Source organism: Leuresthes tenuis, unplaced genomic scaffold (genome assembly GCF_036924035.1).
Source record: "Leuresthes tenuis unplaced genomic scaffold, fLeuTen1.0.hap1 SCAF_6, whole genome shotgun sequence".
Lineage (NCBI taxonomy): Eukaryota > Metazoa > Chordata > Actinopteri > Atheriniformes > Atherinopsidae > Leuresthes > Leuresthes tenuis.
The window spans coordinates 19,363,494-19,388,426 of record NW_027325360.1 but is presented as its reverse complement, the minus strand read 5'-3'; the positions used below and the strand labels follow the sequence as shown (position 1 = coordinate 19,388,426).

At 38.0% G+C, this 24,933-nt stretch overlaps 1 protein-coding gene across 2 annotated transcripts in view; it reads left to right on the top strand.

Moving 5' to 3' along the window:
• edil3a (EGF-like repeats and discoidin I-like domains 3a) overlaps positions 1-24,933 on the top strand; it is a 100,963-nt gene that overhangs the window by 4,698 nt on the left and 71,332 nt on the right. Inside the window, exon 2 of one of the 2 annotated variants that reach the window (XM_072388085.1) lies at positions 19,722-19,748. In XM_072388085.1, coding sequence (XP_072244186.1) covers positions 19,722-19,748 — 27 coding nt within the window. Of the gene's footprint in view, positions 1-19,718; positions 19,749-24,933 lie in introns of both variants that reach the window. The other variant, XM_072388084.1, reaches the window with a different exon arrangement.

Sequence of the window (24,933 nt, the reverse complement as noted above, 5' to 3'; positions counted from 1 at the left end):
CCACAAACCCCAAGAATGAAAAACTAGATTAGAGATTAGAACTTGCTCCAATGAATGAACGAATGGATAAATAAATAGATCAGTTATTACATAAATAGATAAAATGTAGTTTTATTTATGTAGTTTACATATGACTAACAACATAGAAAAAAATAGTTTGAAATGAAGATAGTTTTAATTGAATATTCATTTGTGTTGTCACATTCGAACCATGACTCCAAAGAATTTTCACATTTTCTCCAAAATGGCTCCAGTTTACTGAGCCCTTCATCTCTGTCACTGGAAATCTAAGAATTAAGTGCTCCATGAGTTATTTCTAGAACTGAATTTCAGTTGAAGAGGATTTACAGCCGCAGATAATATAGGTCTTAAACCTTTTCCTCTTTATTATATATATAAAATTAAAAGTTTGCCAGATTACCCAATTATCTTTTAATTATATATTTTTTAATGCATTTTGTATTATATTGTATTATTTTCCTAATCGTTCGTTCGAAATACAGACGTGTCAAATTTCTGACATAATTTCAGGTCCATTTTTCGGACTTTCTGAGTCAGACTACGTTAGTTATCTCAGACTTTTTGGTGGTTGTTGCGCTGAAGTTTTCACTTTACAGATACAAATTGTGAGCTTTGGGTCCTCCTGGTCTATAGTGAAAAGAACTTCCACTCAAAAGAGATGCTTGTGTGACTTATGCTGCAAAAAAAAGCATTTCCTTAAGTCAGGTCAAACTAAACGTTACCGGACTCCAGCCAACAGTCAGGCAATCAGCATATCTCTAATCACTAGTGTTTATTGACGATGTGACAGAGGAAGCTGGATGAATTCTGATGTGCTTAGTGATATGCTGTCTGCTCACATTTAGCCTAATGCAGCAAAGTTGATTAGCTGTTGCTTCACAGTACAGATGGATAGTGAGTGACCCGAGGAATTCTGAGGATGAAGTCCAAGAGTTTTTGAGGGATAAGTAGTAGAATTTTCTGAAGTAGTCGAGTCAGTCACGTGAGCTCAAGCACATCAAGCTACAGTTTACTTGTTGAAGGCAAAAAATAAAGGCAGAAAGATAGCAGAACCCACGGCTTCAAGACTTCAATTTATCCTCTGCAAAGTATTAAAAATGACAATCTAATTTGTGACCTTGTTACTTTATCCAATCAAATTTCACCTTCTGAAAAAGTGGGTTCTACATCTTAAGCAGCTTAAGCGTTCTCCCAATTTAGATTATGAACATGTGTCTAAAGCGAATGTTGGGCCAGTAGCTAAGAAAACGTAACTCTTTAGGGTTCAACTGATAGCACTTTTTCTGATGTTTTGTTTCATAGGAGTCATTAAAATGCTGTTCAGTGCTATATATAACAGTGACTGACCAAAAGGTTAGGCATTAGCTGATATGTTTCTTAGTGGCTTTTTCTTTGCTATATATATTATATTGAATCATGCCAAAATATACCTGCTGCACGTTGCATGTTAAAAATCCTGTCTTTTTTTTAAAACAAACAAACTGTACCATTTTGATAAATTTTTATACAAAAACACATATTTCAGGCTAGAGTGCTGTAGATTTTTTTCTTACACCATGTGTTCAGGCATTTGTCAATTATAACAACTCATCCTGTTAAAGCTTACGTTGTAAACTGGCTATAACAGCATACCCACCACTTCACCTATAAACTACAGGCCATTGCATGTAGTTTCTAGCTCACTTGAAAGCAGTAAATGTCCATTATTTCATTTGATAACATTTCTTAGACCTAATCTTACAGAGTGGACCCACATCACAGAGTTTTTAATCTTGAAAGGAATATTGGACATTTTAGTAAGGAAAAATTGTTTTTCATTGGTCACATTCCAAAGACTCATCATTCTGCGTCTTTTGCTTCCACATGAAATGTAAAAGCCCAAATTTCATCATTTTCTGTTCTATTTAACTTCAACAGTGTAATTACTTTGCAGCCCGGTTTTCCTTTTGGGAATCAGTAAAGTGTTGCGGTTGGATGCAGAAAAGTTTGATCTCTATTCTTAGAAAGAAACAGAGAACAGAGAGTCTGCTTCTTTAGTTGAAATGTTTTCTTGTTTATCTTCACCACAATGCTGTGTATATCCATCTATCTATCTGTGTCACCTTTTGATTTGTTAGTCCTTTTTAACTCCTGCCTGTGCAGAGTCAGCGTAAGGGAGCCTCTTAGGATATTACCAGGCATGTCACTAATGCCTGTGGGAAGGGAGTTGAGTAACAAGACTTCATTGAGCTATGTCAAAGATCAGGGTGGATCTTCACTGCATTCCTTATGCAAGCCAACCAAAACTTTTACTTTGTCGTGGGCGTGGCTCCTTGGTGCTTTAAACCTATCCGATTTGTCAGGGAGGTGTCACGCCAGGATCAGTCTTTCCTTATCAGTGTTGGCTGTGAATTAGAGAGTGCACCTCTACATGCCAGATCAATGAGCAGAGCAAATTATTTTGGATTCAGGTCAGAACTGCAGCAAGTCTGTGAGGCTGAGGAGGTGTTAGCAGTTTTAGTTGGTTTAGATTTTATCGGCAGACCAAAGCTCTGAAACAATGAAGTTTAAATTTTTTTTTTAAAGTTTAAACTTTTTAGAGTTTGAAACTCGTTCATGGATCGGACGATGATGCAAAGATTGTTAAATCTTTGTTGTTTGCACAGAAATGTACTTCCTGGCACATTTTTTTGATGTGCTTTTTACTTTCTGTGAAGGCATAAAATCTTTTTGGTGCTTGACTGTAAGCTTGTAATCTTCTCAAAGAATGCTTTGAGTTTTAAAGTACTGTCAGTGGTGTTCAGGGCATCCGGTCTTGTTTAAGATTTTAATGGAAGGAGAGGTTGACAGTTAAAAAACAAATATAATAACATTTATGATTGTATTCATTACAAGCATGCTTTAGCTGCCGTAGACTGCATTTAAACCAGTCTTAGTCCAGACAAGATGGAGGAGTTATAGAAATGAGCTTGGCTCTGGTCTGATACAGTTTCTCTTGTGGGCTCTTCAACACAATATATTTTCAACATACCCAATCTATTTATTTTAGATCAGACAGGTGTAGGTGGCTTTTGTTCTCATGTCCAATAAGCCTTTAGGAAATGTGGGTCACTTATTCTTGTGTGCATAGTCCTATAGGATGGTCAGTGGTTGATGGCGGCTGGCTCTGATGTGGAACATAATTCACATATTATGTCCATTCTTCGTATCTGTCATTATTTTCTTGCCACTCCTTGTAAGGAGTTGTAGTTGCATGCATTATTTGAGGATTTATTTGTGCGTAATGTTTGGTTTGTAGAATTTCAAACGATATATGATCATATTAGTACATCATATTAGTGTGTGTGTGTGTGTGTGTGTGTGCGTGCGTACAGAGATGTGAGTTTTTGTGTGAAAAATGTGTTCACACAGCAATGTGATCTCACAGAGTGATTGCCTCATTCGCACAACGTGAATGTGTATCAATACTTTACTCATTTTCCTCAATAAATAAATAAATAATTACACCCCTTTATTTTTCATGCCAGTCAGCCTACCTTCACACTGTGTTCTGCCTACTGGTGTGTTTTCTTGTCAAAAACTAAAATTAAGAGAAATAAGTATCTGCCAAAAGAAAGTTGAAATGTTCTTGATGTGCTTGATTACCAGCCTGTATATATGCTTCAACTCAAATGTAAACAAACTTCTTCCAACGACTGTCTTTTGCGGGGGTGTTTTTGGTAATGACATGTCCATTGAGAAGTGAAGTGTAATTTGCAGTGAAATATCTTCAGCCCAGGTGTTTTAGAATACCCCGAGGATGTAGAGTACCAGACTAGAGAGGGGAGGGAGGGAAAGAAAGCTATTAGAGCCAGGATGAAAATTCCCTTTAATGTGTAGTTGAATGGACAGAAACCACTCACCTTCAAACTTCAAAGTACAGCCTGTTAGAAAACTGAAAAATAATCATCTTCCCCACTGTGGTAATTGCTGCCTATCGTCATTTACAAAAGGGCAGGGGTTGCAACAAGTTGCACCGTGTTTTGGAGTTTAGTAGGATTCAGGTATGAATCTGACAATGAGGATTTCAGTAATATTTGGAGAATTACAGGCCAAATACACAATAAAGTTGCCTTGAATCAGAGGAGTTGAATTCATCATGATCACTGAAAAACAGTGAGGAAGAAAGAGTAGGAAAAAAGTGAAGGACAAATATAATTGCAACATAATAGCAACTGGCAGTCATCTCAGTTCCTCTGAATATTCCTTTTTTACATTAGCAATAAGGCCAAGGTCAACCTGCTTGTTGTTTTAGCTACTTGTGTAGATAATGCCACTGCCTGACTTACATTAAAGACATGGAATGGAGGGTTTGTCCCAAAAAGGAAACATGTAAGTGAATAAGACCATATAATATAACTGTAAAACTGTAAAAGATTTTAAAAGGAGGTTTATTCGAACAGCAAAGCCCATGAGGAAAAGGAGAACCATTGAGATTAGGTGCATCTGCTTTGTGTGTGTAGAAGGTGATTTCAAATGAAATAGTACTCTGCTGACTGTACTCTAGTTTTGTTTGTGTTAGCTCTCTCCTCACATTTGATTTAAGTCCTTCTATTAACCTGTTCCCCATTCACCCCTCAAGTGTAGGCTCAATGGAGGCTTAATTCTGTCCTAGCATGTGCAATGCAGCCTGGACATTTTAATCTGGCTCATCGTAGCTCATTTGTACATTATTACACAATCAATCAAGTCATTCCTTCAGTCACTTTTTTATCTTATAGTGAACTTTGTTTTGTATGTAACTGCAATGTGCAAGATGTACTTTATAACCATCTTTATATCATTGCCTATGTTGAGGCCTCTCACATTATATGAAAAAAAAAAAGCTGAAAAGAAGACTCCAAGAAAGAAATATATCTGTGAACGGTTTTATTGACTTTATCAAGAGTGAAAGCAAAGGGAAAATGTGTAAAATATGCCTACCAAATGTTGATGTAGAGCATTACAGTGTTATTTGAAATGTTTGACTTTAGTTTCGTTTCCATATTAAAAAGCCATGATAATTTCACCGAAATCACTCAGCAGGCAGAATATTTCCTCAATCTTTCTATTTTGCGAGTAAACCATGCCTTTCTGCAGTTGGGTTGTCTGTATTTTTTACTACTGTTTGAAGTACGTCAAATATTTACCTGCATATCAAATATTTATACCCGCCTGGCCCAGTCATCCTTGCTGGGTGTAACAATGTGTCTGCCCTATACTGTATATAATGTGAAAACTGTGAGGAATCTGACAAAAAAAAAAGGAATAATAGCAGCCAAATTAGTTTAAAAAAAAATAATTAACAAGCTTCACTGCACTGAAGAGGAGGCTTTGTGGGGTATTTCACCTTCTGTTTGATTTCACACATACTAACTAGAGGCTATTTTGGTAACATCTGAAACAATGGCTTTTAGGAACAGTACGCTGCTAGAATATTAGATTTAACGTTACGAATAAAACTGTTGGCTGGGTTTTAACCCGCACCTTGCATTAAACTGACGTGATGTGGGGCATGGGCTTATTTCACAATGGATTCTTGTTTGTGTCTCATACTATCCAGCTTTGCAGTAAATCAGCAAACCTTTTAAAGGATTTCTGTGAATACTAAGTTTTGAGCTATGTGTGTCCATCAAAATAATTGCTGAGACATAGCTACAGTATAGTATTTGGAGGTTCAGTAATCGCCCTCAGAGACACATCATCGCTGATAAAGCTGCTGTGTACACAGCCTTTTATTACTTCACACTTGGTAAACGGTAAATAAAAAAAAGGCAAAGAAATAAAAGTTTCTTAGGTCACAGCTTATGCCAGTGAGGGCAACAACTATTAGATGATATTCTCTGACTCACCCTCCGTGTTCTTACCCTTTGTTTTATGTTGTAGAGCAACATAAGATGCAGCTTCTCTTTAACGTTTCTGACAGTTTAAGAGTTTCACTTTAACCAAATAAGCAATTCCCACGATGTAAGTCAACTTCTGTGCAGCCTTACAGTAAAAACAAGTGCTGCTCTGTCTGCTAGCAGCAAAGGTTACTAAGTCGTCCATACCGTACGTATGTTGGCATTATATCACATCTGGTAAGTAAATGTGCTGATTATCACTAAGACTGCGTGTGACATATGCTTCGTTCAAACGCATTACCAATTAAATGCATCTTAGTTCAACTAAGAAGTTTCAACCGATTCTAAAAGTACATACTTTATGCATTCAGTCATGTCAGGTTAAAACCAATATGACCTAAATGGAAAGTGATAACAACTCTGATAAAGCCGTAATGATGTTTATATGCTTATTCAAATCAAATGTTTAATATGTGAGACCTTCAGAGAAGCTTTTAAAAGAGTTGGTTAACATCTTGGATAAGCATGCTTATTTGCTTTGTTGGCAAGTTTTATGCAAACAGATATAAACCTTTCACAAAGCAGATGATTAAATATGTGGCCGTATGTGTCATTTGGGATGTCTCCATCTGTACGTAGATTACAGTGGAGAGACGTGCTACTTCTTGTTGTCTCTATGAGAGTACCAACATACCAGCTGAGATTTCAGATAGGTTCTTGGTCAAGAAATGGGCTTGGCTTTTTTTGGGGCTTTTTTTTTGCACTTTTTTTTGTTGTTGCGAGAATTAAATAAACAAAATGACAATTAGCAAGCTTCAGAGATAATGATAGTGGAAGATTGTTTTTCAGACAAAGCAGGACTCTCAGCTGGCTTTATAGTTAACTAACTGGCTGCAGGCTCCAATAGATGAGCTATTCTTAGCAACAAAGCAAACATGGAAATTGTCCACAGATCTTCTTCTTAATGTAATAATAAGAAAACTTAAAACAATATTTAGAAATGATCAACAGGACATTCCTGGATTTATCAAACGTGAACGGCTCTTTGAAACTATCTTTGTCACAGCAACAAAAGACTAAACATTTGGATTTGCAGTGCTAGTTCATCCTTTGTGAATTTTCAATCAGGGCATTGCTCGGTCACATTATGTATTTGTGTGACATAATTTCCCTCTCATCCAAAATGCCACATAGAAAACATCATGGCAACAAGAGAGCTAATGAGCAAAACATTTAACGAACAGGGTCAAGGAAATGCCTCAGTGTGCTGTTGAATATGTATTCATCCTGCAAACTGACACACTTTTGAACGAAAAGGCATTTTCTCTTTGCCTATTTAACTTTCCTCGCCCGTTAATCATCAGTGGCACTTTCCATCACAGACACCGTCGTCTGCACTGCGAGGATTCAGCTGAAATGTGAGCTCCTCTTCTTTATACATGTTTGATGAGTCTTTTTAGGCTGCTCGTGGGATAAAAGCATGAATGTGGGAGATCTTGTCGGGGAAAAAGGTACAAAAGATGGGAGGTGTCCAAGTTTGTAATGAGGCTAGTGACGCTCTCCTGGCTTCCAAGTAATCTAGGACATCTGTAATGAGCATGCAGAGAGATGAGGGTATGGGGGCAGAGAGAGGAAAGAGAGACATGTTGTGAACTTGCATTTAGTCACAAGCAGTAACATCAGCTGGAGCAAGGGGGTGTCAGTCATACTGTAACTCCCGCTCAGCATGAGATTCTGAGCACATTTGGTAATTACAACTGCCCTCATACCTGCCGGGTGTGTTTTCCCAAAAACTCAGCTCGCTTGGTTTTCAAAAGGACATGCAACAGTCTTTGATGGACAGTGAAACACTGGGCACAGTTTTCCAGAGACAGAAAGAACAAACAGTTTTACCAAACATTTGCCATTATTTTGAGTATTGACTGTTGTTTGATCATGACAGTTTTGCGCTGACATGTGCGTGTATATAGTGGCATTATAGTCAGTTTTTATTCTGTCCAGTGCTTCCGTGTTGATCATGATAAAAACCAAACCAAAACACTCATACTTAATATGGAAACAGTAACTATTCACATTGCCAACGTGCCACATAATGGCAGAGATATTGTGAAACCAGTGAAATATTTATGTAACCAAATTAGATTTGCCAGCTCTTAATTAGCAAGAACCTGAAATAGAGTGCGAATTATATTAATTAGCACTATTCATCAAAGGACGTTGTTGTTATGTTTCCTTGCCAATCTATGATTTACAATAGAAAGGAGATTTTAAGACAATTCATTTGTTTAGACCTCTTACTTTTGATTGCTATGACACACCCTGCATGAATAGATATATTGGATGTATGCAAGTCAGAGTTTCAAAAGCATGTTTACGTTTTGAGTTTCTTCCTTACTTTTGATTAGAGTTTGGTGTATATTTCATCAGCTCAACTTATTTGATAGCGAAAGAGCCATAGATATCAAATGAGTGTTCCAGTCAGACTTAGATTCAAGCTTCAATCACATACACAGCAAAACAGTGTCATTATCTTCCTTTATTAAACGTATCTGTTACAGTACAGTACATGTACATGTAAACTGGATAAAATCAATTGTTTATAGTGTAAGACCACCAAAATGTGCAAAAGGTTAACTGACTAATGACTCGAGTTGGTGTTATGGTCAGAGACTGAAAGAGAAAGACTCAATTTGATATACGGTATATGAATATGGATTAGTCAGGTACAGAAAATTGTATATGATCTGAAGGCCGAACCATGAGATTCAATCAATTCAACCAACACAACTCACTGTGGCCTTGATAGTGTATGAAGTTGCTAACTTCAGTTTTAATTATAAGACTGAGTAGGAAGCATAGTGCTCACAGAGAGGAATTTACTTTGTTAACATTTTGTGGTGCTGCTCATTCTAATAGTTGGCTATTTCAGAGTGACTCACAATGGCAGCATGGCAAAAAATTCCATATTCTTACCGTTTGCGCAAGCTTAACCTCGTAAAGTCCTCACATCTGAAATATCAATGCTGTTTTGGAGACATTGTGAATTTTTAGTCTGACTTACTGGTTCGTACTGGTCATGGGCTATGCTCTCACCCCAGGGAAGCTAGTCCTGAGTTGCTTGAAAATCTTGTGAACCCTGCAGGTCCTGGGCTGAGTGCATTATAGCTGCCCCTGGCTCATCATGAGGAGAGGTATCGATCTTATTCTGAGACAAAAGCTCTTTGTGCACCTTTGCAGGGCTTAGAGTTGTCTGTGGCAGGATGCACAGTAATGAGAGCGATAGAGGGCAGAATGGGGGACCAGCTTAAACCTAACGAGGGTGGAGACCTTTAAACTAAGGAAGAAAAGATGCTCGCTCTGGTATTTTTTAACCCCTTCCCTCAAACCACTCTGTTGTTTTCTTCTCAGAGCATAGTTCAAGTCTTGACCAATCTTACCCTGGATTTAAGATGCTTGTGGGTTTATCAGCTTTCTGACAACCAAATTTGATTTACTTCTAACAAGTACGAGTACCAAAGGAGGTGGCCCAAAACAATTAGAAGTGTTTTTTAAGAGAATCTCACCTAAACATAAGGTTTTAGGATCCCTCTGGCTATGGCTCTGCTCTCTGCCTGTAGACTTTTGTGGCAACTTTTTTATAACAAGGACTCCAAAGAGCATACTTTGTGCATACTGGCCTTTGAGTTGGTGATAACATTTACCAAAGCCTCAAACCTCACAGTGACCAGAGCTCAACCACAACACACTAATTGTGGATGCTGATTATGGGTCACAAAAGCTGTGTGTTTTGGAGAGGCTTGCTGAGAACTTAAATCACCTTCTGTGGTGGTGAAAATGGTAATGCAGCAGACTCAAAAATGTGTTTGTGCTTCTCGGGGGAGAAGGAGGAACAGGAACCCTAATGACATTTTGCCTGCGTGCGTTACCAACTGGAGGTAGAGGAAATTGTTTGACATTTTGGAAAATATGCTTAATTTCTATCATGCATGAAAGTTATTTGAACAGATCAAAAGCACTGTCCTTTTTAGAAAGTAAAAACAAAAATACAGAAAGGGGGATACAGATATGCTCTCAGAGTCAAAGCAAAGCACGCCTCATATACATAATACAATATATTGCTTGAATTTAGTTTGTGAAACAATAAAGAATTGATTTTAAACTATCTCTTCCTAATCTACAGTCATTTCAGTTTTATTTGAATTGGATGTCTGACAGATTTGTGTCCATTTTGACAAATTCCCAGCTGGAGATTGATGTACATACATATGGAATGGAACACTTAGGGTGGATCAAACTTGACAATCATTTGGGCTATAACTGAAATTGAAAACCTGCTTTTTCAGGTGAAAATTGAGAAAATAGATGAGCCATAATTCTACGAATCTGCACACTCTTAGATTATCAATAGACTCCGACACTATCACGCTGTCCCCACCCCAGAAGACATTCATCATAACATATGCCAAAGTATTCTGTGATAAAATTCATTGTCAGCTTAAGTTATCAGAGATAGGAGACTGCTTCAGCAGCCAACCGGCTTCCCGAGAGCACTTATGTTCTGTTGTTTTCAAATGTAGTAAAGACTTAGATCTCCTCTCTGGACCAAGATCATCCAAAAGCTTTCTCAGACTTAGTGACCAGCATGTTCTTTGTTATCAATAACCATTCATCTCTTTGATGTGCTGCTTTTTAGGATCTCCCTTTAGTCTCTCTTTTAATTCCAGTTTCTTTTTCTTCTTGATTTTTGCTCTTTGTGCGTTTATCTGTACAGAGCGCTTTCTTCACAGTTGGCTGTGTATGTGTTTGGCATACTAAGACCGCACTATGTTTCTTTAGTCTTCTAGGGATATTTAGCATTTTCAGCCCTCTCTAAACATCTTCTTTCTCTTCTCACTTCCCCCTCCCTTAGGCCAAAGCAAGTTTATTCCCTCTAGCGATTACATCCAATTAGGAGGAGTGAGGGTTTCACCCCTCCTTCCCACACTAACAATGTGGAATACAGTGGAATGAGTCGGGGCTTTCTCTTCTCTTCTTTGATGTGAACAAATTACACTTCACATACACACTTGGCAAGGAAACACAGATCCAGTTTACTCTTTCAAGCTGGGATTCTTTGTCATTTGGTGAACAACATGATACACAATGAAAGAAGAGATCATTTTATGTGGACTGATGCTTTTTTACGGCAGTTACTCATGCAGCTTGAAAAATACCAGCTCAAACTTGGATTTGAATAACAGCGACATAAATAAACGTGTACATAAAGTAATTTGATTCAAAATTGTCTAGCTGTTCCCAGGAACAGCATCAGCTGTTTAGATAGTATTGGTGTCATATATGCTGACTTACTGCGGTTACTTCTAGTGGTTTCCTATGGTTGTTATTCTTGTAACAGGTTATGCATGAACCAAATCTCTGCATGATCTACCTTCAGGGGCCCATTGGTTGCATGTAAAGCAGCACTGCATATGGGACAAGTAGCCATGATGATCTTTAAACCTCCTCCTTTCTCACCCAAAACCCGTAACCATTTGAACATCTCGACTTAATCTTTTCTTTTTTTCTGTATACTTAATTTGCAGAACTATGAAAAGTAAACTTTAAAAAGAAATGTTGGGGAAAGTTAAGATCTTTCTTGCTAGAGAAGCAACACAAGTACTGGCTTTGACTCAGCAATTTATCTCTGGTAATGGGCAAAATGCAGAGGAAAAAGTATGAGGTGAGAGCTAAATCCATTAAAACAGATGCCATCTAAAGTGGGTGTTTGATTTCAGGGCAGCCAAAGACCATGACGGCAGCTTCAAAAGCCACAAATGATAAATCATTTCTGACAGTTTTGTATTTCATGTTTACAGGTGATGAATAATTGCTGTTTTTACAACTGGAGCAAAACTAAAACTCAGAAATCCATGAGATTATTTTTAATTTTGTGTCAATTTCTTTTTTTTTAACGACATTAGGGGTTAACCTTTAGAGCTCCATGTTTGGTAATTGAAGTAAACACTGGTGTATGATAGAAAAAGGGTGGAAAATTACCAGAACTTTTCCTGGAACGGCTTGTGCTGCATAATAGAGTCCATGTGCTGCAGCACTCAGAGATATTATTTACTTTTGTTAATTGTCTTTACACACTTGGGCTGAATTTCACCTGCATACATGAGGCTGAAGTCAGCAATTCTTTTTGGTGTGACCCGCTCCTTTAAGGTGGTGCCCTGTAGAGGCTTTTGCTGCTTGCTAGTTCAGCTGGGTCCTGTTGTTTCTTCTTCTTTCCCTTTCTTCCTCTCTCAGTACTCCACTCCCTCTGATATTTCTCCAATCTTAGATTTTATGTGCTCTGCATTTGCTGCCGCATAAAGTGAATCCAGAGACGCTAGGGTTTTTAATTTGACCACATATTTCAAGTAATGTGGCTTCTGTCCTGTTATATATAACAGTAAATTAGGGGACAAGGCAAGAAACAGTTCCCTGCTAAAAATGAGGACTTTTTGTCAAGACATTTCAATAAATAAGTGCAATGACTGTTGTTCAGTTAGGAGGTATTTTGGAATGACAAGCAATAATAAGTCTGAATGAATCATTATGTTTGATGGCTTACCATATGTTTCAGTTTTCCACCTCTTCTATGTGGAATCAATGTAATTTCAGTTCACAACTCTTATATGCAGCATCTGTTTTTGCATTTTATTGATTTTTGAATAAAACTGTCAATTTTGGTCTAATTCTGTATTCTTCAGGTATCTTCTCGTGAGGTATTGGCAGTCAATATTGACAAAAAACAAGACTGAGAGCATATGTTATTTGCTGACACTTGGTTTTGCACGCAGACCCTTAAAAAGAAAAAAAAAATCACATCGATTTCATGTCGAAAACACAGTATGAATCAGACCATGGATGTGTCCTCACTCTGTATTGACCACATTACCAAAACACTTTTGTTTCAGACAGTCTGATCCAACAAGCTTCTCTTTATATTATGTTTGGAATAGCAATTTGATGCTCTATTTGACTGAAAATCCCTGTCATACTTTACACGATACACTACAATATGTGATGTTAGGGATTTGTAACAGTCTGTTGATTTTTAGAATTATTAACATCCATCCTTCCATTTTCTATACCCGCTCACTCCAATTCAGGGTTTAGGAGGTGTTGGAGTCTATCCCAATTCCTGTTAGGCAAAAAGCATGGTACACCCTGGACTTATCACCAGTCAGGTGCAGGGCTTCACAGAGACAAACAAGACAAACAACCATGCACTCTCACACTGTCTCCTAGGTTCAATTTAGAATCACCAATTAACCTGACATGCATGCTTTTGGATGGTGGGAGGAAGCCAGAGTACCCAGAGAGAACCCAGGCATGCACGAGGAGAAATGCCCCAGCCAAGATATTATTAACAATATTTATTTAGTTCTATCAGGGACGGTTGTAAAAAGGAAAGTATCTCTTAGGCCATACACTTTGTCATCATTACATTATTTCATAACAGTATGTACTCCACAAAGGTTTTTGTAATGTGCATTTTGTTTGAATGCCTTTCATAGACTTGCACTGATAGAGATATGTGCTGTTGTGGTATACTGTATTCACCAAGTTACTAAAGCTGGTATTATATATTATTCAATGCAATGGCTCAGTCATTAGAAAATGTGTAACTGATATGTTTCTTCAGTTGTCCATTTGTGGGTAAGAACGCTGTATAAAAATGTGAGAAATCTTGAGTGGGAGAGAAATAGGAAAGTGCAAAAACTGCTGAAAACGTGCATCCCTATTCTCAAATTTGAGATTTCTTGCATGCACCTGTGTAAACATTACCACATGTAGCTCTGTTTTTTTGTATTGATTATTATTTTTGTTACTCCTTAAAAGAAGCTTAAATGGTATGTGAAGCATCCTTTGAATGCAGATTAAATGTGGGGGGAAAAAGAAAGCTATACCCTAATCTATTTTTTTTTTTCATTTGAAGTTACATATCCAGGAGCTACTCTTTAATGGACACCTTCACACTATGATTCAGCTTCTTTGACAAAAAAGAAAAAGAAATGAGGATAGATGGGTTATTTGCTTACAAAGAGATGGTGTTTACTACTGCATTTGACATGAAAGTTATGCTATTGTGTCTTTGTTGTCATTAGCTGTCTCCAGCTAATGACAAGGAAGTGCCTCAACAATAACTCCCTAATTATTGTTGGTATTGTGTCTGTGAGTTATTTCACACCCCCTCCATAGCAAGATGACTTAATGTTAATAAGCACGGCTGTGATGGAACAAACACTTTGAATCGGGATGGTATGTGGGAGATAGATGTGCTATGAGCATCTGTTGTTGGTTTAGGAGAGTATTTGCACGTGTTTGTGTGTGTGCGTATGTGAGAAGGTAAAGGTGATATCTGTAGACCTAATGTAGAACATGCACACTGACTGTCAGTCAGACATTTGCTTTTCTTATTTGTCAGAAAAAGTATTAAACAAACTTTTAGAAATACTTTTAAGAAATGATACCTTTTAACAAGAATTACCATTTCAGCTAATCTGTCTCGTCTAGATTAGTCTAATCGGCTTCCCTTCTCTGCCGCTGGCCTGCAAGTTGATTATCATATTTAATATTGCTCAATTATGGCTAGAACACACACACACCCACAGAAACACATGGAACATTTTAAGCTGCGACTTGAGTCGCGCACTAATTAAATGCAGATCTGTGGCAAATTGAACTGGTTTGTGTGATAATTTGATGGACTGTCTTTTTAAAGCCACTGCATCCTGATGAAAACTTCCCTTGTCTCCTGCTCGCTTCTGCATACTGGAAAGAAACACAAAAAGTTGAAGAATTTTACTTTCAGAGAACTATAACTAGACACTTGACAGACACAAACATGATTTGTCAGCCTCAGTGAGTTGTCTCTGGGCTGCCAGTAGTGACAGCCAACTGTCATTCTTGATGCAACGCTGCTAAATGGGAATACAATCCATTAACTGGATTGTTTTTGACCTTGTCATGGCCTGACTGGCAATGAAAGTAAGAGTGACAATCTTTACCAAGTCTACGTTTAGGTGGAACTCAGCCTTCTGTCTGGCTAATACTGTTGGCTTTTCCCTTGTTAATTCTGATTTAATGCTTTGCAATATAATCAGTGCAGAAGTTGACTGCAGCCAACTGACAAACAATGCTGGTCACCAGATTAAGTTACAATGCAACCTGCCATCTTGGACCGTTTGCCAAGAGTTGGGCAAGAAATTTTATGTAAATTTGTGGGACAGCTGCTCATACAAGAACACCTACTGCATGTCAAAATCTCTGCTCTGGTAAATAACTGATATTAAGCTGAAGTCCCTTCTCAACCTTTCCAGAAAACAAAGCATCCACAGGGTCAGCGCCATCACAAATGACATAAAAAAAACGAATGCTGGGTCTCACAACTGTGCAATCCACTGCTATCATAATCACAGTTACTGCAATCATTGTGTTGACCCCTCACACAGACAAATGTAGACACATCAAAACAGTAATGGGGTTACATGGTTAATGCTAATGCTCTAAAAACAACACTGAAGAAGGTACATTGCATTTTTAATGCAGTGTGGCCTGACTCAAAACAATCTGAATCAGATTATTTTCATTGAATTGAATTGAAGTCAATGTATATATGTGTGTGTTTAAGCATGTATATGTTTTTTTTTCTAAGTGTGCTATTTATTTTTCTTCTTCTCACTCAATTTCACCTTTTCGGTTCTATTTCAAGGTGTTTGTCAGCTTGTGAAAATGTGATCACATGGTTTGTCTGAGGTGATCCAATTGCATTTCACACTTCCATACACTTCAAGCGAACCTCTGTTTTACTGTCTCCTCATAGAAATATATCACGTTCACTTCCTGTATGTAAATCTCTACATCTACTTTTTTTTGCCATTCATTTGATCTTACAAATGTTACGTTAAACGGCATATGACACATCACTATGTTTGTACCAAGGTTTGGACTCCTTTTTAACTTTTACTGACATTCTAAATAAATTAGCTTCTACATTATTTTTCTTTAACAAATGAAGCCCAGACATTTAGATGGTAATGGTCAATATAACTGTTTTAAAGTAAACTTGATTGATATCGTCCCTCTGATAGTACTTGTCCACATGTTCAGACTGATATTTGGATAGACTTTATTAATTCTAGATGGAAGGAGGTTATGACTGCCTATTCAAAACGCCACATAATAGATTATTCTACACAACTCTTAAGTTAAATTATTTGGTTTAATTAGATGAGCTCTTGGTTTAATCGCTATTTTTCATCAAAATGATTAAATCAAAACTAAGAAGATTTTACAAGCTTACATGTCTCTCTCTTGTTTCATTTACCACATTTATGTGTTTTTATTAAGCACCGTACGTACTGTATACATGCTTTGTGGGGCTTTTATACTTGCTCGTACCACGCACTGGCTCCTCTATCTGCACTGAACACTTTGAGGTCATATCAGCCATTGGTTCGACAGGCTGGCTGGTTCCTATTTATATTATGGATGGTCATTGCTGCCTCTTGGCTGTCAGTCAGATTAAACCAATATGTCTCAGGATGGAAGTTTATCATGCCATAGAGTGGACATTCTCCTCCCAAGAGGAGTGGACATTTAAATAAGTCATCTGCAGAGTCGTCCGTGTTTTACAAATGTATTAGTAGCGTTACAATATATATGCATATATATCAAAACTTCAAGTGTTTAGTATGTAAAATGGTAAGATATTGTGCTAACCTAACAAGATGCCCCTCTAGCCGCTGCTTGAAGAATTTTATTGTCCTACACTGTTTATACCCGGGCTTAACAACTGGAAAAAAAACGCTAAAATGCATGTTGATGTTTTAAGAAGTTCACATGTTGAATTTACAAAATAGTTTTGATCTCATGCTCGATTTTCGCATGAGAGTAAGCGATCCAAACTTGTAGAGCTTTAAGCTATCCATTTGTGGCCAAAAGCTGACACAAAAGTCCAGACCAATTACTCCCATATTACCACTGGCAGCCCCTGTGCACTGACTGGCCTCATTTGGAGTGATTTGCTAAACTAATTGGTTGGATTTCTCTTATGAGAATGATGGAGCGATGATTCATCCAGTCAACTGTTAAGCATTGTTTTGAAGGTGTCTGCCCTTTTGCAAACTTTCCATAGTGGACTTCCTACATGTGACTCACCAACCGTTGGCCGTGTGAGGCTACTTTTGGGATAAAGCTGTGGAATTACCTACATTTTATTGTATAATTACGCTTTTGAGTTAAAATAATTGTGTTAGAAAAACAGGATTATTGAGAGGAAAACAATTATCATGCGATATCAGAGTACCCGTTTCCTTGACAGTGTGTTTTTGGTTGTCTCTAAAAGCCCAAACTGACTTTGTGCCAAGCTGTGTTTAGTCAGACTTAAAGTTAATGGAAAGAAAAATATTTGTTTAAAGAAAAAAATTGGTTTCTAGAAGCTGTGAATGGACTTGTGAACCTGTCAAAGAGTTAATTACAGTGGGTGTATTTTATGTCAGAAATAACTCCCTCTCTCCTCAGCAGTCACTCCCGAAACTGATTTTCCAAGGCTAATGGGGTGGCTTGAAGAATGACAAGAAAACGAATACTTGTTTATTGGCAATAGTGTCAGTTTTGTATGATGAGGAGATTCATTTGGGAAATTCAAACAAACTTTGACTGATGAGCATGCTTGGAATATAATGATGGTATTGTTATAGTGGTAACAATAAATTAATTTTCCCTCATTTTTCTTCATTTATTCAAACATTGAAAGGCAACCTGTCAGCGTACTGACACAGAATTACATGTATCTCTGAACCAATCCACTTCAGATTTAGATCACACAGGAACGGATGTAGGTAGTCATGTAAAGTTGTTTTGTTCTCTTATATGAAGAGCAGTGTGAAGCCAAACCTACCTGAATGTACACAATGTAGCATGAACATCAACCTTGTCTTGGAGTTTGGTGCGAAAACACCATAGGACAGTTTCATCAGCAGCTACCAAAACAAGGCATTTATTCAGCTTTGCTTCTAATAAGCCTCAGTATTTAATGTTCCTATTAAAAAAAAGCTGAGACTTGTCTGGCTGTGTTAAATAAATTGCGATGCTAGTGTCTACTGGAGATAAGCCGTGTGATGGAGCTCATACTGGGTGCTTTTATTGATCTATAGGGAACACAAGCCAAGTATATTGTTCTCTCTCAGTATTTTATGAACTCTTACGATTCACCACTTCAGCCCTTGGATAAACAAAACAAAAAAAAAGTTCATTTTCTGCATCTTTATCTTTGCAGCATGTGTATTTATGTGTGGGCGTGAGTAGTTGCCCACATTTTGTAGGCATATGTTTTTGTTTATTTATATTTTTTCCTTGTGTTTCCTTTGTAGTGAATAATTGTGTATGAATAGAGTGTTTGTTTAAGAACTTGCAAGTTTTTCGCCTTGACCCTTATGTTAAGAGAGGAACAGAAAGGCAGAAAGAAAACCAGACTAAGTGAAGCGTGGAATGTGCTTGGGGATTACATTGGCCCATGTGCATACGGAAAACACAAAGGGAAACTTCTGCTGCCAGACTGATGAGAGGCTGACAAAATGCTTGGCTTTGGCACTGTGTGACTGGGATTGAAACCTATAAAGGAATGTAAAAGGCCCCAGCTCACTCTTTGATTCTGTTGGTTTATAGTTGTTGTCTTGAAGTGAATCATTTTCCTCTTCAATTTGAAGATGTTGCTGCATGCACTGCGGCCCTGGGGAGGCCAGAGATACCCAAAAGTTTGTCACTGCCATCAGTCCAGATTTAGTGCATCTACTAAAGGTCTTAGTAAATATTCAGTGGATGCACTGCACACAGACCACTTACACAGAGACAAAGTACCGCATGCAATAAGTGAAGTAAAATGAGTCATTTGAAAATTCCTTTAAAACCATCTGAATACATTTTAGATGTTCATGGTCAGAAATCCCTCAGCAACACAAGTTGAGCCTTGATGGTTGATTTAACAAGAATAGAACATCGACTATGGATTTTTCGGCATTATGATGGGTAATCAGATCTGATTACTTTTCTAAGGGATTCTGTTTTTGTCTGGTGGCCTGCTTCATAATCTATGTGGCCTTAACTCTCTCTATGCTAATACCTAATTAGTATTCATTTTAATTAAGCAAGAACCGGAGAGCAATACTATTAGCTGTCTTCAGACACAACATACATGTATATTAAATTTGTCCTGTGAAGCAGCAAATCCCAATACATCCAGGCATGGTTCGTGTATCTATCAAATTTCTGATTATCCCCAACAATAATGGCAGTCTTTTTGTCATCCCCTGCATCTAATGGCCTTGGTCTGATGCCTTTGTAGCTTTGTCCAGCTCTCAAGCACATATTTTGGAGCAATTTCATGAGCAATGATGGAGATGGAGGACTGCTGTAATGATGGTAGACATGCCAAATCTGAGCTGGGGAGCTGAACTGGGGCTTGGGAGCTGGGGCTGTAGCAAGCAAGTGTGTATGCCACAGGGGCTAATCCTACAGTGGTGCAGAATGATGAACACGTATTAGTCAAAGCCAACTGACCAGGACAAAGCATATAAATGGTGAGATGGGCTCTGTCAAAGTGCCAGATTATGTTCCATTATTAAGTATTTCTTTTGCAGGAAGTGGCCTACAGGTGGCAGGTGGTGTCTGGCTCCACTGTATGGTCCAGTGAATTACATGTGAAATGTTTTTGCTGTATGTATGGTAGAGCTGTGCAGTTAACAGTTTAGTTAGTGCAGCCCTGAAAACTGGGACATAGTTGCCAAAAAGCTAATACAGTTTTCCCTTGTTTTTTTGTCTCCACAGCAGCAGATGGCGAGGAGCCAACTTCAGCAGGTGGGACATTTTTATGTTTGGTAACATGATCTCCCTTCATTTTTTGTTTGTGTTTAGATGAGGATACAGACCAAAGGAGGAGTACATTTGGTCTCAATATCTTGGTCAAGTCCCTTCCTTACTTCATTACTTATTTAGTCGGAACCCTTCATTGTCCCACTGATCATGCCTAATCAACAGCACTCGTGATTATATAATTTGGTAGTTCTGTTCATTAGTTAAACTTCTTCTAATAGTGTGGCTCAGAGAAATATCTTGTCTCTGAGCACACTCTGGTTCAGTTTTGATATTCAGAGGCTCACGATTCAATTTGGCGCACTGATTGCTTGGTTGATTGTTTTTTATTGCAAGTAAATATTCTGAACACCTGAGTATTGAGCATAATTTTGGGGGCTGGTTATGAAAATCATTTCTAGTGTGAGAGTGCAGACTTTATATTCCATTAACATGAAAGCAACATTAAACTACAGCAATTTCATCATTTTTATTCCGGAGGTAAATGCATTGTCTCTTAAATACATACAATTAACCTTAGTCTGAATATACATCATATCCACTCCCAAAGAAGTGCATCTAGTCAGCGCTAAAGTGCAGATCTCATACATGCAGACACTTTGTCGAAAACTCCTCTATCATAAGAAATGTCTCTGATGATTGACATAACTGCTACTATTTAATGGAGGCTTTGCCTGGCCTCGCACATGCACCCCCACTTAAACTCCACACACTGGCACACACTCCCATCCGCACGCGCCCTTGATACTTTATGATAGTTTGAAAAAGAACCAGGGTTCCTGGACTGGCTCCCAGTTCTGTTACATAAGGAACCCCACCGAGAGCAACACTAAACAAGAACCTTATTTATCTTCATCAATAATGTAATTAAAATGTCACTTTACATACTGGGGGAGTACTGCAGCTGAAAACAAAGTTATAGTTCTAAGTGCACTCTAAGCAACTAATTGTCTTTGTCTGTGTTTCTGTCATTAATATTAATTCTTGGTGGTTTATTAGAGATCAAGTCGGTTAAATCAAGAAGTAGAGTTGTTTTTTTTTTTGATTAGGAATAATATCCCAGGAATCTAAATAGTTTGCTGTTGCAATGGAAAGATTTGTGTCGTCTCAGATTGTAATCACTGAAAAAATGGAAACCCAAATGTATTTGTGCTTGTGCTTGCACATATTAGCAAACGTCAACTGATTAAACACTTGCTGCCACAAAAATCTTTCCAGCGCTTCAGCGCTTTATTTTAAACAACAAATATTAGTTGGAAAATGCTAATCAAATTTTTTCTGGAGAAATAAACATCACACAGAACAGACTTGTTAAAACTCTGAGGGTAACGTATGGATGGGTTAAGCTATATTTGAAATATTCATCACTGTAACATATCTGTATTGCTACTCTTTGATAGTTTACTGTCATGTCTTGAATCAGTCTAAAATGAATCCTATCAATACACTTATTTCAACATGGTTTGACCCTAGCAAGCTTCTGTGCAAAAGGAAAGCAAGACAAAACAAAAACAGTAATCAATGTAACCAAAAGCCCTTTATTTATCCTTTTTTTGGGGGGGGGTATTTATTTATTCATGTATTCCTTCATTTTTTTTTTCCAATGCACACATTTCAGTTCAGAACATAAAGAATATGACAATCTGCTCAAGAAGTAATCATCAGATTTGAGAATGACCTGAATTAGGTGTGATTTGTGACTACTGACCTGGAACTGGACTGTTTGAGGAAATAGGGCAGAGTGATGTGAAAGACCAAATTACTTCTGACAGGTTTGATGTATTTAGCATATCAGCTGCTCTCTCACAACCTTCATATCTGTGATCTGCATAATCTAAAGCTTTGTCTGCCGTCATAAAATGGGGTATTATCCAGCGTGTATGGCCAGTATTTATTTTTGTTTAAGTGGATTTGATTGTACTGGTTCTGTAAATTGGGCTAAATCTACATGGAATCCAAAGCTGAGGCTCTATTGAGTGGGGAAACCTGCTTTGTGTGTTAACTTGACAGCATACTAAATATAATTTTGTTCTCTCAATCTTTGTGGAATAATAAGTAAGGAAAATGGCCGCATTGTATCAATAAGAGTTCTTTGAGCTTAGGGCAAAGCAGCTCAGGAGGATGGTCGTCTGCAAATCAGAAAGTTTGTGGTGTGATTCCCCACTTCCTTCATGGGGAAGTGTCCTAGGGCAAGATACTGAACCCCACATTGCCTCTGATGCCTTTATCATTGTGTGAATATGTGTGATAGAGAAAAAGCACTGTATAGCCTGTGTAGAGACTAAGAGGTGCTGTGAGTGTGTGTATGTATGGGTGAAGGTGGATTGTAGTGTAAGCGCTTTAAGTGGTCAACTAGACTAGAAAAGTGCTATACTGTAAGTATTTAACCAGTCACTGCAGTTACTGGCTTGCACCTGCATGACTGTGCTTGGATGGTTTATTGTAAGTTATGTTGGTGTCACTGTAAAACCATTTGATATTAATTAATTCCTAAATCTAAGACAATCTTTTTAAATGAGCCGTTGACTGAGCAGTCTATTGATCTTTTCCTAAAGGCAATGTTGTCAGATAGCTCAGATTATCACATGCGCAAAACCTGAGATATATAACAGATGTTTTGAATTTACAAGCCCCGTGTTTGCAAGTGCTATCAAAATACCTTAAATACTAGTGAGACTGCTAGAAGCATACTTAAGCCTCAAGGTTAAGTGGATAAGTAACGGTTCCTAGGGAGAAGATGGAACTCTTATAAAAGTAGCATCAATCCCTTTATACAATTTGCTATACCCCACAAACATTAAATTAGAAATTATAGCCTGATTTTTTTTTTTTTTTGGGAGACCCCTTGGTTTCAGGGTAAAGCTCTGACATTTCAGAGGCATTTTCTCCACCAAGAAATCTTTTATCTTTTCGTTTCTCTGGATCCTCAACCGCTGCTCCCCTGTACGACCTCTCCTTTTTGGATATTTATTTGACATATCCCAAACCATTTTGTTTTTGCATGATTCTTACCACTGTCCTTGGTAAATGCATTTGTCTGACACTGTCAATTGCTGATGGGCTGAAAAATTGTAAGAGCATACAAGAATGGGAGACCAGGCACTCACTAAAAGCCCGGGCTCTCATGCTGAGAGCCTTGATGGCTTATCGGTGGTGCAGTGCCAACTTTCATCAGTGCTAGAGCAGGATGGATGTAATCATCATGAGCCCAAAAACCAGTAAAGCCATCGTAGAAAAAGAGGTTGGGTTAAAATAGATTTGACACAATTAGGCCATGTTAGATTTTTCAGTGATGTGGCTGGTTGCATATTCAGAGCTGATGAGATAAAATGCAAATTTGACACTCTCAATGCAGGTGAATTTTTTCTTCTTCTTCTTTTCAAACATTGTGGTAGATGGTTTCAGATTTCCATGTTCCATTCAGTCCTGTGTACGATGGACAAATTTGAATTAATTCACACTCAGTTGCTTTGTCATCGAAAATCGCTTCTGTCAGACATATGTCTCTTCTTGAAATAAAGGTTTTTCAATAAAAACTAGTGAAGTATTACTCAGTGCAGCTTTTAAGACGAAGAATTGTGTTCGTATACCCCAGCACAATAAATGCTCAGCTGGCCGCACAATCTCAGGCACTTCACTGGGATCAGCAGAAATGTGAACCAAGGAGCAGGCAGCAATATTTTGTTCGCTTATCTCTGAACATTTTTCTTTCCCTGGCTTTTGTATGATGTTCTAGGTTTATAGATACAAAGCACACCTACACTAGTTCTCTTTCCGAATGAAATCAGTCATTTTTCTACATTTCAAGTGTCCAAAATGTTTGTGACAGCTTTCAGCAAAGATGCAAGAGCACACATGGGGCCTTACCCTGAACATGTCAAGTCTATGAGATTAATCTCCAAGGAAACAGAAGATGCTCTCTTGTGTTTAACCATTGATCAAGTTTTCACAGCTGATTGATTGGCCTCTATTTGCAGCCAGAAAAGAAATCACAGAGCTTGTGCCGGACGCGACACAGGCTCACATCAATCACTGAGGCAGCATTGGCTTGTACAGCAGAGCAGCAGCTGACATTCACACAATAGAGTTGCTAATGGCTTTCTGGACATGCATCACACAACATACAAAAGTGAAGAGAACATCCACTGATGGCATGCAATCTCTTCTTATTCCCTTTTCTCAAAAAGTTGTTTTCTTACCAGCTGATGGCTTTAGCTTAATCTATGAAAGCTTCGTGGAAATTGATAGAATGTACTGGGGATTTGATAGTTTTAAAGAATGGAATTCATCAGTTTTGTTTGTTTTTCAGAGACTTTTAATAAGAGGTGTTAGCCTCCCTTGGACATGATAGTAACAATAGCAATTACGCACTCTTGTGACTTTGTTCACACCTCATCCGTGGATGGTCTTTTCATTACCTGAGCTTGTGCTATGGTCAAATAATAAATGGATTTTTCCTGTGTTGGTGGCTGTTACTTTCAGCTTCAGAGCTCAAAAAAGTACCTACAGATTACAGACCTATGTCCACCTTCAAGTCTGTGGGTCTGTAATTTGTAGGTTCTATTTTACGCCTTGTCTGCTAACCTGCCTCATGTATGTCAGCATTTAGGTCCTGTTTTAAGTCATAACAGCTCTATTGTGTTTACCTATCATTGACAAAGCAAGAATGCATTTTCTCAGCCGAGTCGTTCTATAGTAATACAGTAAGCTTATTGGATGTTTAATTTTTTTCTTGTGTATGTGTGTGTGTCCATGCGTGTGTGCGGATGTGACTGGCACCTCATCCTGACTAAGCCTTTCCAAGACGTGCCATCTAAAGATATGCAGTGTTTCCACTGGCTGAAATTTGATTGTGGCTGAAAACTGACAGTCTGAGTCATTCAGTCTCTATAATGTACTCCTTTATAATGTTTTAGAGCTGCTTTTAAAATGAATAAATAAATAAAAGAATTTTAAAAATGATTGGACTCAAAGGAAGCTGTCAAACAGAAGAACGCTCTACTGTACATCTCTATGAAACACACTTTCTCTCCTCGGGTTTGTCTGTTTCCCTCCATTCTCCTTTCTTCCTGCTTTTTTCCTTTACACACTCCCGATTAAGAAGGCTGTCAGCACAGCCTTGTGCAACTATAGATCATCACATCAAAACAAGCCTAAAAGCTGCCATTCC